Here is a 12,673-nt window from a genome sequence, read left to right as displayed (position 1 = left end):
CCATGAACCATGATTTCTAGGAATTGGAAATACGTTAACGATTGTAGTGTTTCTGATTACGGGAACGTGATAGCGCTAGCAACGACGCGCTTGCCTGATAAGTGTTCAAAGTCCCATCTATAAAACCGTAAACCATCTCGGTAAGTTTAATTTACTTTCCGTATATTTTATTACGAATTCAACGAATGATACTCTTATGCAGTAGCTAAATTAATATCAACGCCGGAAGAGACAACCATTTGCGTTGTAGAAGTGCGATATTTATAGGCCGCTGTGGCCGGCACCGCTGGAAGGAAGCGCAAACTGCTCCGAGCGCGTTTTTGTGACGCTTTTGAACACAAACTTCTGTTTACATGTCGTATCTCAGCCAAGAAGACCCTTAAATCGTTAGAGAAAACAGTCCAGTATTCAGACTTCCTGAATCACACAAGGCTCAATACACATCATATTTATTTCACTACAGGATTATTTGTTCAACTAACAAGGATAAATCTCAAAAGTTCCAAGAGTCCTTTCACTAATTTGGCGATAAAGCTTAGGCAGTTCCCTGTTTTTTAAGATTTCTTGCTCTGAACATAGCTGGAAAAGAAAGAAATTGCACGACAACTGTTAATGCTTTAATTGATTTTCCTTGTTTATTGTTGTCTCGCTAAACCCGGTGTCATTTGATAACCACTCGGGTTCTCGAGAGGTTCTTTTTAGTAAAAATACAACTTGCACCTGGCCTACAATGATTCGTTGAGCTACGATCTTATTACCCTAAGGAAGCTAATGCAAAACGATAGGGTTGATGATGCTGTCCTAATTACATAATTATTACAGGAAAAGAGCGTCAAGGAAGAAACTAGTAGATATAAGTTCATGCCAGCTTACAGCAGCATATGATTTCATAGTTCAGACGAAGGACAAAGTCAACCTAAACAGATTTTTATTTAAAAATGGACTTGAAGATGCCATTCCTCCCGACCGGGTCGAGACAACCTTACCCGTTCTTATATCTATAAAACTTAAGATGTCGGTGCAACAAAAAACTTCAAAGACAGCTTTGCCGGGAACCGGATATGCTCGAGTGAGACGTCGCAAAAATCAGTTTGAATAGCTCTAATGTAACGCAAGTCAAGCAGAAACATGAAACTTTGAAAAGCTTATATTTTGACACTATTGTAAATGTTCTAAGAAAATCCTATTACGTTACAGTCATATTATTTCAATTATAACCAGCCTGAATCATAAAATAATGGTTGCAACATACGGGTCAACTGTCAGGCGTGCGACAGAAATTGTTCTTTTAGGTGTTGTTGCAATTGCTAGACTTTTTTACTCTGATTTCGACAAAAACTACGATAAGAATTGAGAAAAATAACTTTAAAAGCACAATCCATCTCATGCAACATTTTATAATTTTTGCTGTTGACCTTAGGCTCCAAATTTTTACAAGCAAAATAGACATTTATGCACCTATCCTAATCCTTTACATTTCCCGTCCGCAAAAGCTAAAGTCCTGTGACAAAAAGAAAAGAAAAAAGAAAATAAGAGAGGAAGAAAGGCACTAGAGTGGTCTTAAGAAAAATATCCGGACTGTTAAATTACTATTATTAAATTATAATACACAAATACTGGCGATTGAAACGAAAGGCGGCATACGGATGACAATAAATATCCACACATGGTTATGTTACCCTGGCGTAACTTCACGCAAACTCGTCAAAGAACACAACAGAAATTCCATTTGCTACATGAACTATTGTTTATTTAATGTTTTTCAGGTTAAAGCCTCAACTGTAATAAACTATCTTTATTATGGCTTCTCATCCGCCGCCAATATCATTTACCAAGGAAGCAACTAATTATGCACGACTTTGTCGGCTACTGATTGAAGTGGGCTCCCAGGTATTACGAGAGAAATTCAATGACATCCATGACCCTGCAAATCTCCATGTCGTACTTCACAGTTGTATGCCTAAACTGAAGTCTCTAAGATCCAGAAGGATCCTTAGCCAAGCACAGTGGGACTCCATGAACCCAGCCATACACGCGACGGTTTCATCTGAGAATTTTGACATATCTACCTTGTGCGTGCTCTTGATAAACATCTGTAACCTATCACCTCCAGCAACAGGTTGGAGACGCCCTCCAGCTCCAACGGATCATTCTGTTGGTGCAGACATTTTAAGAGTGAGACATTTCAGAAATTCCTTGTATGCGCATGTCACGAAGGCCTCCATTGATGAAACCAGCTTCAACAGCTATTGGAATGACATTCGAGAAGTATTGGTGAGATTAGGAGGGGCGAAGTATGACGAACTGATAAGAAAAGTGAAAACTGAATGCATGGATCCTGATACTGAAGAAGATTACAAAAGCCTTCTAAAAGAATGGCAAAAACAAGATGATGACATTAGAGATCGACTCGAATCGATTGACGAAAAAACGGAAAAAACCCATGAGTTACTGATCGATTTAAAAGACCATGTAGTGTCTCTAGGAAGTATCCCAGGTAGGTCAATCAAACTGTGCAACTAGCAGTAACTGAAATATCGCTTTTATGGCTGTTATTTTATTTTCACTGGTGACTCCTTTCTGATGAAGAGAGCTCAGCTCCAAATCATCCTTTTTTTTATTTCCATGCGATAATTGGGTTCATAGGTCTTTTAAGGTACTAAGTCCCCCTTAAAACTTTAGAACAAAAAAAAGGTTATAAAAATGTTTTCCTATTCTCTTAAGTAGCTATCAAGGCGATCTGTTTTCGCTTTTTTAGAAAGTCAAAATTAAATTGTAATTACAGTGAATCAAAACAGAGATTTCTGCTTCGTGTTTGCTTCAAACATGTATATATCAAATTACCCAATCAGGATATAAAAACTGAGGCCGAAAATCAGGGAAAGTAACCTTTTCAAATGAACGATCACTTTATAGAATTATTTACCTTGACACAGAAAATTAAGTGCTGGGGAACATTTTAGCTTAACAGTTATAGAGTTTCCTTAATGATATATTCTAATCCCATTAGATACAGGTGAAAGCCAGTTGCAGCTTTCTATTGAGGAGGAATTAACTGATGACGATTTTGAGAAGCTAAATGTGTTGTGCGGACTACCAATTCCAGTCAGTCGTCTCGAAACAGCGAAACGCCCACGGCGCGAGCGGTTTTGCGATGTCCCTCATTACTCTGAGCCGAGTGATGAAAATAAGCATATGCTGTCTTCTTTGCTCTATCACATTGGAAGGATGGACCTCAGAAATCGTCTACTTGGTGTACAAGGTAAGTATTTAAGTGGAAACTCGTAGATTTGTGAATTAAATGACTTTTACATTGCACAATGTTTATTGCAGAGTAAATTAAATAAGAGGTCTTTCCAAAACTTAGAAGGTAGTGTGCAACTTACCAGAAAGTTCTCCAGCTTACAAGCTTACTTACTTCGCCTACACTACACAAGTTGAATAAAGGTTGATACAACCTTGATTGATGTGCTATTTATTATATAATTTACGTTATTCTAATTTGTGAAGGAATGGCTGGTATAACTCCTTAACAAGTGATTTCCCCTCGTGACCAAAGCAATCAGTAGGTTTTCGAAGTAACTCTAAGTAATACGATTCGAGAGGGTCGTAGTCGTCTCTGGGGGTTTACAAACTCTTATAATTACTATGGTTAACAGAAAAACTTAAAGCAAGGAAAAGATATTGTTTTTATGCTTATTTTCTCGATTTAATTGCTAATTTGTCTTGAATTTATTAGAAGCTGCTCTTACAAAATCATTCAAGAACGTGGGTGGTATTCCTTGTGAGGTTCCAAATTTTGTGGGGCGGAAAGGGCAACGCTCCCTCATAATGGAGAAACTGTCTCCGAGCGATCCCTGTCGAATAGTTTCCATCACAGGACCTCCAGGTTTTGGCAAATCTGCAGTAGCCATACAAGTAGGACGTGAACTGGTTTCAAAGGGAAAGATGGATGTGTTCTATATTACCCTCAAGAGTATGAGGTCATTAAATGGCATGGTAAACTCCCTCCTGGGAGCTCTTCAAATTTTAGCCGGCGCAGACCCAATCCAGCAAGCAAAGCACTGTCTTCGCACACTATCAAATCACACCATCATCATTTTGGACAACGTGGACGACATGTTACTTCCTGAAAAGAAAGATGCATTTTGCAATTTCGTGAAGTCTGTGGCCCAAACTGCTTCTCGTGTTAAGTTCACGATCACATCCCGCCAAGTAATAGACTTTTTATCTGTCAATAAGTTACCAGTCTGCTTGGACTCTCTTTGTCCAGACCACGCCAAAGAGTTGCTTTTGACGCTGGAGTCAAGAGTATCAGAGGAAGATGCGGAACAGTTGGCCCACTACTGCGGTGGAGTGCCGTTAGTTCTACGCACCACAGCTGCTGTTTTAGCGAAAGGAATTGATGCTAAAGCTCTACTAAGCGAGTTCCAAACAAGCTTGGTGCCAACTCTGAAATCATTCAAGTCGAGTCTTCCAACATTGTCCCATGATCATCAACTTTTTCACTGCCTCGAAATCTGTTTCAGTCGTTTACAACCCGACCAACAAACTGCTCTTGTATCTTTGGCAGTCTTCCCAAGAACATTCAGCGCAGCTGAAGCCCAGTTTCTGTTTAGCCAACTCTCTCAGTACAGACTTGGAATGTTGCTTCAAGGGCTAGTGGATCAGTCCATGCTCCAGTTTAATTTCATGTCAAAAGAGTACCACGTTCACAATATCATTCAGTCATTTTGTGTTGATCGTGCAGTTCAAGAAGATATGAGACTACAGTACCATTCAGCCAGAAAATTGTTCAACGTTCGGTATTTGGAAATTTTACAGGATCTATACGCTGTTTTCTTGTCCCACAATTGCTGCGATGCCGTCCAAAAGTTTGTCAACAATCGATTCAACATCAAGAAGGCCTTGAAAGATTCTCTATCTTTCCCCGATTTGGAGAAAAAGTGCATCGATACGGCAGTCGAAGTTACTCCTTTCTTGGCCAAGGTGTTCACAAAAGCTAAATTCCTTAGAGTATACAGTAAATTTACAAATGCCTGCCTTGCAAAGGGAGATAAGAAGAGACGAGGTGACTGCTTGACAGCAGAGGCCTACGGCATCCTTTCCCATTGTGCATGTCACCTTCCGTGTCCATCGGCTGTGTCCAAATTCAAAGAAGCTGACAAGATCCAAAAGGAACTTGGCGATGACTCATCTATCATTCGTGCCTTTTGCCTGAGTAAACTTGGTCGCTGTTTCGGCCAGCACAAAGACTTGGATCAAGCTATTCTAGTGATAAAGAAGTCCATTGAGATCGGTGAGAAGAGGAACAACAGGATTTTTACTGCAGCAGCTTATAAAGACCTGGGAGGTAAAATCTTGCATTATGTCTCTTTGAAAGGGTGCACTGAGTAATCGGACCACATAAACAATATTTTAATTTCAGCCCTTATACACAAGGCGCTCCTCTTTCCAGAAAAATCTCCCCGGACTTAAGTCACTCAAAAGCGCCGTTGTTTCTCCGGCTCGAATCACAGCCAAAAGAGGATCAGTTGTCTCCTGGCATGATTTTTCTTTTCACACATAGAGTGCAGAACCGTTCAACTGACGAAAAACTCGACGGTAAGCTTGGCGCCATATTGAATTATTCTTGCACAGTCACGTGCAGAGTTGCGTGACCAAGCGAGAATCAGTCTTCTGAAATTCATTAGCTTTCCCTAGCAGTCCCCTCTAATAATTCTGCTTTGAGGTACCTACATACAGGTTTTTTTTGGTGAGCGGCATAAATGGAGCGCGGACAACTACATGATATCCTCAAGACTGTTTACAAGTATTGAAACGATATTTTTAGCTCTTCAATGCCGTAACATGGGCAAATCTTATTCATACAAGCAGGGTTTCCCTTTATCAAAGTCAGTTTAATATTTATATTTACAACTGAGGAAAACATCCAAAACTAAAGTAAAGCATCCTCAAAAGCAAATTTAGTTTAAATATAAAATATTTCCCATAATTGATATGATTAATGCTTTTGTTTACTCATGAGACAACTGATTAATCTAAGCCTTCTACGGCTCTCTTATTTGTAGCTGCATATGCGTTTTGTGGAGATCATCAAGAGGCCAATAAAATCAGGGAGGAGTACTCACTTCCGGTGTATCTAGAGTTCCTGGGAGACCATCCTTTCACAGCTACTTTGATGGACGACTTGGGGACATCGTACCAAGCTCTTGAAAACTATGGCAGTGCGATAAAGTTTCTGCGTAAGGCACTGCACATAAGAAAGCACTCTCTGGGTAATCATCAAGTAACAGCAAGGTCTTTCTATGACTTTGGAAAGGTAAACATATATATAATATATATATTTGTGTTCTTCAAAATTTTATCCCATTCTCAGAATTCTTTTCATTGATTGAACCTCTACAGAAACTTCAAGGGTGCAAATATTGGATTTCTAGGCTTCAAAGTCATGATTCTTTATCACTCCACTGACTATACCCGTTTCAGCTTTTTCAAGGCCCCTTAAACACTATTGTGAGTTAGCAATTCAGCAGAATTTTAATAATTAATTATTCAATCACCAGGCTTTAGCCATGAAAGAAGAATTGGATGAAGCTCTCGAAGCTCTTAGAAGTGCCCTCGCTATCCAAGACGAAGTGTTAGGAAACCACCAGGAGACAGAACGTTCACACAGGGAGATAGCTCACGTCCTAAAAAAGCTTGGGCGACACGAAGAAGCCAAAAGAGAGGATCTACTGGCCCAACAGGTGTGCTCGTCTGTTTTTGAGCCCCAGCCCGAGTCCTGATTATACTTTTAGTATCTTTTGAAACTGTTGATATACAAGTACCGATCAGAACAACTCAGTGCGGAAAATAATCAGTTAAACTTAGTGCTATTCTTAACCATTAGCTTCAATATAGATCTTAAGTTATACTTTCGCATCGGTTGACCTCTTTAGCATAACGGTGGCTTCCAGAGGAGCCTATGTACTTTTTCGCTCAGTGAGTAGAGTAATGAGCGCGACGTTGATAAGGGCGGAAAGGTTTTTAGTATTCGGAGTACATTTTTAAAAGCTGGCGTTTGCGACTTCATCTCCTCGTCCCATGGTCTTAGATAAGGCTTCAAGGGAAGAGAAAAGACATAGGATTTTGTTCGCTGTAAGACACAGTCGAATAATACCTTACTGAGGCAATCTTCCCAATAAAATTGGAAACAGGGACGCTTTTTAAAGTGGGTGAGAAGCAACACTTTTGTATGGCAATTCTTCGGACTATTGTTGAAGTTATAAAGTTACAAAAGTTAGGTTTTATTCACTGAAATGTTGCTGTGTTTGAGAGAGATCGAGTGAAAGAGAGAGAGGTTGGGGGAGGGAGAGGAAGGGAGAGAGAGGAAGAAAGAGAAATAACACTATACCATAGAAATTTGGTCGGGACCTCCACGAAAAGTTTTTATTACTGTGTAGAAAGTAATCGCTGAAATAAGGCACTGTATCTAATTTCCTTCGCTCTCTGATTGGTCTGAAATCTCGCGCCAACTACAAATCCCAGACCTAAAACTTAAACTAGTCACGTTTTCCATCGCATCAGTAGTTTGCTTGTCATCACTTAAAACTCTTACTGTCTCCATGTGAGCCTTCATGCTGATTGATTTGGTTCCAGTTTTACGACAACCGATCGATCGGAAAGAGCGTTGTATCACCTGAGGCATAAATGTATCCCGTGATATAGTGTTTTTTCAGAACTTAAGTACAGAACACACACAAGTCATTTAGGGTCTTCCTGTGAAGAGCCACTTTTCAGTTCTCTACACATAATCGCTTCGTCTGTGATTTAACTTTGAACAAACCTATGGAAATACGGAGTTCATTTGTGACAGGATAATGATTACATTTAGTTGTTGGTTAAGTTTTGAATAAATAAAGAAATTGATTAACATATTGGTTATCATTGAAATTGGTTTTATTCATCGAAAAAAAGCAGAAGCAAAGATTTTTCTTAAAAATTGCGTTGATTCAGTAATGATAAGGATTACAAGGATTCAGTAATGATAAGGATTGTCAAACCACAATATCACGATGTCTCTGGCTTTCCTCAAGAATGCTAATACGTACAAAGCTTTAACCCTCTTATCATCACGGCTATTCTAGGAGTTCAATTATGTTCTCTCCTCTGTCCAAAATCCATAATTTAGATTGGTTCATGTGCTTTTTGACGCGCATTTCAATTGGCTTCCAGAAAATACAAATGCTTAGAGCGCGTTTTAAGAACTATATTTCAATAAAAAAAAGTGGTTTCTCAGGTAGATGTGTTCTACGTTTCGCTCGACAACAAATGGCACGGCTCACTCCATCCTTGGGGCTTTCCAAATTTGTGCTGGCGATAGACCAATCGAGCAAGCCAGGCACTGTCTTAGTAAAGTAATTAATTAGAGTATCATTCTAGATAATGCTCAAGACAATATTTCGGCTGATGAATATACATTTTTGATGTTCTTGGAATCTGTGGCACGTATAGTGCTCCTCGGGTTAAACTTATGATTACATCCCGCCAAGTGATGGACTTACTACTACTGGACTCTCTTTCCTCAGTTGATGTTAAGGAGTTGCTCGTGGCCCTGTAGATTCAGGTCAATTGGCGGGAGAAACAAAACAGTTGGCCCCGCATCACTGCGGAGGATTGTCGGTAGTTCTGCGTACTACAGGTGCTGTGTTGGTAAAGGAAGTTCTGCTAAGACACTCTTAAGTGCATTCCAAACAAGTCCAGTTGCAACGCTGAAGTCATTCAAACTTCCAACCTTCCACCAGCCTCTTTATCGTCTCGAGACCTGTTTCAGTCGTCTTAAACCTAACCAGCAAGCTGACCTTGTGTGGTTGGCAGTATTCCCTTGAAAATTCATTGGGGGAGATGCCAAACTTTCATTCAGTCACCGGTTCGACTACGACCTGAAGATGTTTCTGCGAGGTCTTGTAGATACCTCTTGTTCATACCCTTTGTCTGAGTAAACTTGGCCGCTGTTCTGGCCAACACAAACAGTTGAACCGAGCTGAACAACCCATAGGGAAGTCCGTTGATATCAGTGAGATGAAACCTCACAATAAAATGACAAATGCGACCAGGTCAGGCTAGGTCACCTACAGTGGCTTATAAGCCTTTCACTTTTATGAGTGACAAAGACAGAGTTTCTCCTTACAATACCAAGCAAACAAGTAATGGGAATAAAGAAAACCATATATAAAGAGATTGTTAGTTGATCCAATACCAAATTCTCCATACTAAAATTACAAAATTTAAATAAGAAAGATTGTAATTTTGAGCTCGGTTTTTTTCTTTTTGAGTTTTTCTCTTTTGTACCTATAGTCCCAAGCATGGGACAAAGAAAAAACCCCGAGTCCTTGTGAGGAAACAATGTATCCTCTGTCCCACATTCCCAACAAGAAGAAAAGACATATTTCACTATTATAAAAACTGTATGGCAGACATCAATTGGGAGCCAAAGGATAAAAAGGGGAAAAAAAGGGTAAGCTCATCCAAAGAACAAACATTAATCATACAGTACTTTCCCCACTGGTATTGAACTTTATTCGCAGCTTTAATTGATATCATTCATAAGTATAACTGTTCCCTGAGGTATGGCAATGCTTTAAAGCCATAAATTAAAGTTTTTTATTTTAATATGGGAAAAACATACACAAGAATAAATAATAACTACATACTCCACTTAAGAGATAAAAACAATCTTAGTTATAACCAAACAACTGTGAAAAATTCCTGTAACTACACATTTGCCATAACTGTTAGTTCTTGGAAAAGAACTCAGATATATAACCAAATGACAAGTATTTAATGTAATTCAGGCAACTACAGAGCATGAGCACTGACAGTATCTATTCATCATTAAATGTTTTATAAAACCTCTCTCTGCTAATTACTGATTGATCTCTTTTATGACATCTGCAAAAAAGTGACAGGCAATGAACACACCCCATTATTAACTTTTCTCTTATCTTTGTGGTACACCAGACAAACAAGATGAAATTTGTAAATCCTTGGCTGTTAATCCTAATGCCATAGAAGAAAAACATACAAAGTAAAAGTTAGAGTTTGGTTTATACATTAACCCTTTCTACTCTAACATCACTGTGCATATTCTATGTACTATTTTCAATACATTTCCTAAGGTACTGACAGGAAGAATTTGTTCAACAATCAAGAGTTTGTTTAGTTGGTGATCATTTCCAACTATTCTTGTGTCCTAAATGTGTGATTCAGGGGGGATATTCTGAAGAGAAATTAGATGCAAGTACCTCATTGGGGACTAAGGGTTAAGAAGCAGCCCCCCTCTCCTTTCCCCACCAAACTGAAAAAAAACTATAGTTGCCACACGCCACAAATTTGGGTAAATACAAAAGCACATAGTTGAGATATGTGGAATTGGCTTTTATAGACAACTACTGGGTTTTTAAATCAACAAGCAGGTTTCTCACATAGCAGATAAGTGATTGCAAAATGCACTGCACTGTCCAACAGACAGAGATTTACCCAGTGGATAGTGTCATCCAGTCTTCAAATAATCAGGGTCTGCAAACTCTTCAGAGCATAAAGAATACTATATGTTTATAATTAAGCAATTAAATCTTACTGATGCATGGAATAATACAAGAATATTACTGGTCCATCAATCAGTGTTTCAGTGATAGTATAGGGCAGTGTTATTTACATGAAGAATTTCAAGCCACTGTAAAGTAAAATTTTCCTTTCCATGATTGTGAAAATGTGTTACAAGGAGAAAAAATCATATGGTTCCCCAAATACACTCCAGGATAAATATCATGGGAATAAATGTTAATTTACAGTCCATCATTCTTGCAACATGAGCAGATTTCCATGTTAAAAATGTGCTTCCTGGAGAAAATCTTGACTTCAGCTAAAAAAAGAGAAAAGAAATTGTTCATTACAATGTAGCTCTGCCAGCTAGACTGAACATGAGGTGAGCAAAGAGAAAAAGGGAACTACAAGTGCTAAGTGAAAGAGTGTAGGCAGAGTCTGAGAAAGAGAACCAAGTTACTAGTTACCAGTATTAAGTTAACCCTTTAATTCCCAGAGGTGATTAACAAGTAATTTCTCCCTACAATATCCATGCACTATTCAACAAACAGGTGATGTAAATACTCAAATGTATCAGGTAGTTGTTATCTTGATCTAAAACCAAATTCTCCCAACTTATTAACGAGGAAATGTGTAGCAGCTAGAGGGTAGAATTAACAATCAGATCTTGGGAGTTAAAGGGTTAAAGGTGTAAATTTACCCACTACATTGACTGAAGTGTATACCAATGAAGTGATAGGAATCTTATCTCATTCATATCCTCAGTGGAATGAAATTTAGCCCAACTAATGGGTAATGCTCTGAAGACTTGACAAAGAAGTCCCAATTGGAGTGCTGACTGGGTTATTATGTTATATTTTTTGGGCATTAAACTTATCTTACTGCTTTACACTCTAACATCAGTATGCATATACTCCATACTGTTCTCTAAACATTTTTTTGAGGTAATGGCTGAGAGAATTTGTTTTTTTAATTTGATTTGATTTTGATATAAGGGTTATAATGTAAGAAGAAATTAGATACTATGCATATTGAACTCTCCCCATGCTTCTCTCCTCTTGGGGACATAAAGAAATGATTATTGGCAAACTATTGTAAAAGCCTGACAAAAGCTTATTAGGATAACCCTGAGATGGATTGGCACCCTTCTGGCTTCATGCAACAGAAACCAGGATTGGCTCCACTTGGATGGGCCACCCAGCTTAAGTGCAAAATTAACCTATTCCTCTGAGCACCATTTCAATCAAATTTTTTTGACCTTATTGAAGTTTTTTTTAATAGCTCTCTTCTTATGTGCTGCTTGACCAGTAGGTAGAACACAGTCATGGTGATGCATGTCATGATGGCCCAGCCCTCTCCTGTAATAGTTGTCCAGATACACATTGTCTGGCAAGTTTTTTCATTCCGGATCCAGCACTTGTACCCAGTTTCAAGGTCTGCCAATAGTTAACTTAACTATTGAAGAAATAAGCAACCACAGTGATCACAAAAGGTACTCCCCAAGCCGTTACGTGAAAAACATTAAAAACAATCTTTCTGATTTCATGGAAATTCTTCTACAAATTGTTAAGTAAAAAAAGAAGGACAAATGAACTGTCCAAATAAGCTATGAAACAAGCGCCATAATTCGTGGTGGTGTCACCTCAAGTGTTGGAACGAAATAACCTGTTGATCCCGATGTGTCTTCCAAATAATCTATGATGATTGTGCCAGCAAATAGGAAATCGGCGACTGACGAAGGCCTCTGACGAAGGGCTAAGGCTCGAAACGTCAGCTTTTTTACTCTTTACGGTGGCTAATTTACGTTTTCAACCCAGTTGTTAACACAAAATTACCTGCTATACTCTCCCACCGATGCAGCACCATAGTTTCTTTAGAAACTTACCCCTTTATTCATTTGTTATAAACATGATCATTCTGCGAGCTGTAGTTCGCAAGTCGGGCGACATCCAGAACGTGAGAAAGATTGTGAAGGATCCCATGAGCGGGAGGGAAGCTGTAACAGTAGACAAGGTCTTAGGAAGAGTTCCGTCCGTGAAATTTGTGTCATTGGGAAACGTAGATGTTCTCCCCAGGCTTTAGTCTC

The 12,673-nt window shown here is 38.9% G+C and overlaps 1 protein-coding gene and 1 long non-coding RNA gene across 4 annotated transcripts in view; one reads left to right on the top strand and one right to left on the bottom strand.

Annotated features, from left to right (window-relative positions):
* The window catches only part of LOC149047409 (uncharacterized), a 41,578-nt gene extending 32,581 nt beyond the window's left edge, over nucleotides 1–8,997 (top strand). The window contains exons 1-7 of one of the 3 annotated variants that reach the window (XM_089204090.1): nucleotides 40–140; nucleotides 1,767–2,497; nucleotides 3,011–3,262; nucleotides 3,740–5,353; nucleotides 6,072–6,322; nucleotides 6,567–6,749; nucleotides 8,571–8,997. In XM_089204090.1, the coding sequence (XP_089060216.1) occupies nucleotides 1,801–2,497; nucleotides 3,011–3,262; nucleotides 3,740–5,353; nucleotides 6,072–6,322; nucleotides 6,567–6,749; nucleotides 8,571–8,870 (3,297 nt within the window). In that variant the 5' untranslated portion in view covers nucleotides 40–140; nucleotides 1,767–1,800 and the 3' untranslated portion in view covers nucleotides 8,871–8,997. Of the gene's footprint in view, nucleotides 1–39; nucleotides 141–1,766; nucleotides 2,498–3,010; nucleotides 3,263–3,739; nucleotides 5,354–6,071; nucleotides 6,323–6,566; nucleotides 7,936–8,570 lie in introns of those variants that run through there. The other 2 variants (XM_089204091.1, XM_089204092.1) reach the window with 2 other exon arrangements.
* A 541-nt stretch (nucleotides 8,998–9,538) lies between these two features.
* LOC113683606 (uncharacterized) lies at nucleotides 9,539–12,670 on the bottom strand. Its single transcript, XR_016185913.1, has 4 exons — nucleotides 12,473–12,670; nucleotides 11,846–12,042; nucleotides 10,700–10,906; nucleotides 9,539–10,041 (listed from the first exon to the last, which is right to left on the bottom strand). It is a non-coding gene; the product is annotated as an uncharacterized LOC113683606 (long non-coding RNA).
* Between the last annotated feature and the right edge of the window lie 3 nt (nucleotides 12,671–12,673).

The sequence above is a fragment of the Pocillopora damicornis genome, chromosome 4 (assembly GCF_964200805.1).
Source record: "Pocillopora damicornis chromosome 4, jaPocDami1.2, whole genome shotgun sequence".
Lineage (NCBI taxonomy): Eukaryota > Metazoa > Cnidaria > Anthozoa > Scleractinia > Pocilloporidae > Pocillopora > Pocillopora damicornis.
The sequence above is the reverse complement of the archived record's forward strand: the minus strand, read 5'-3'. Positions and strand labels throughout refer to the sequence as shown.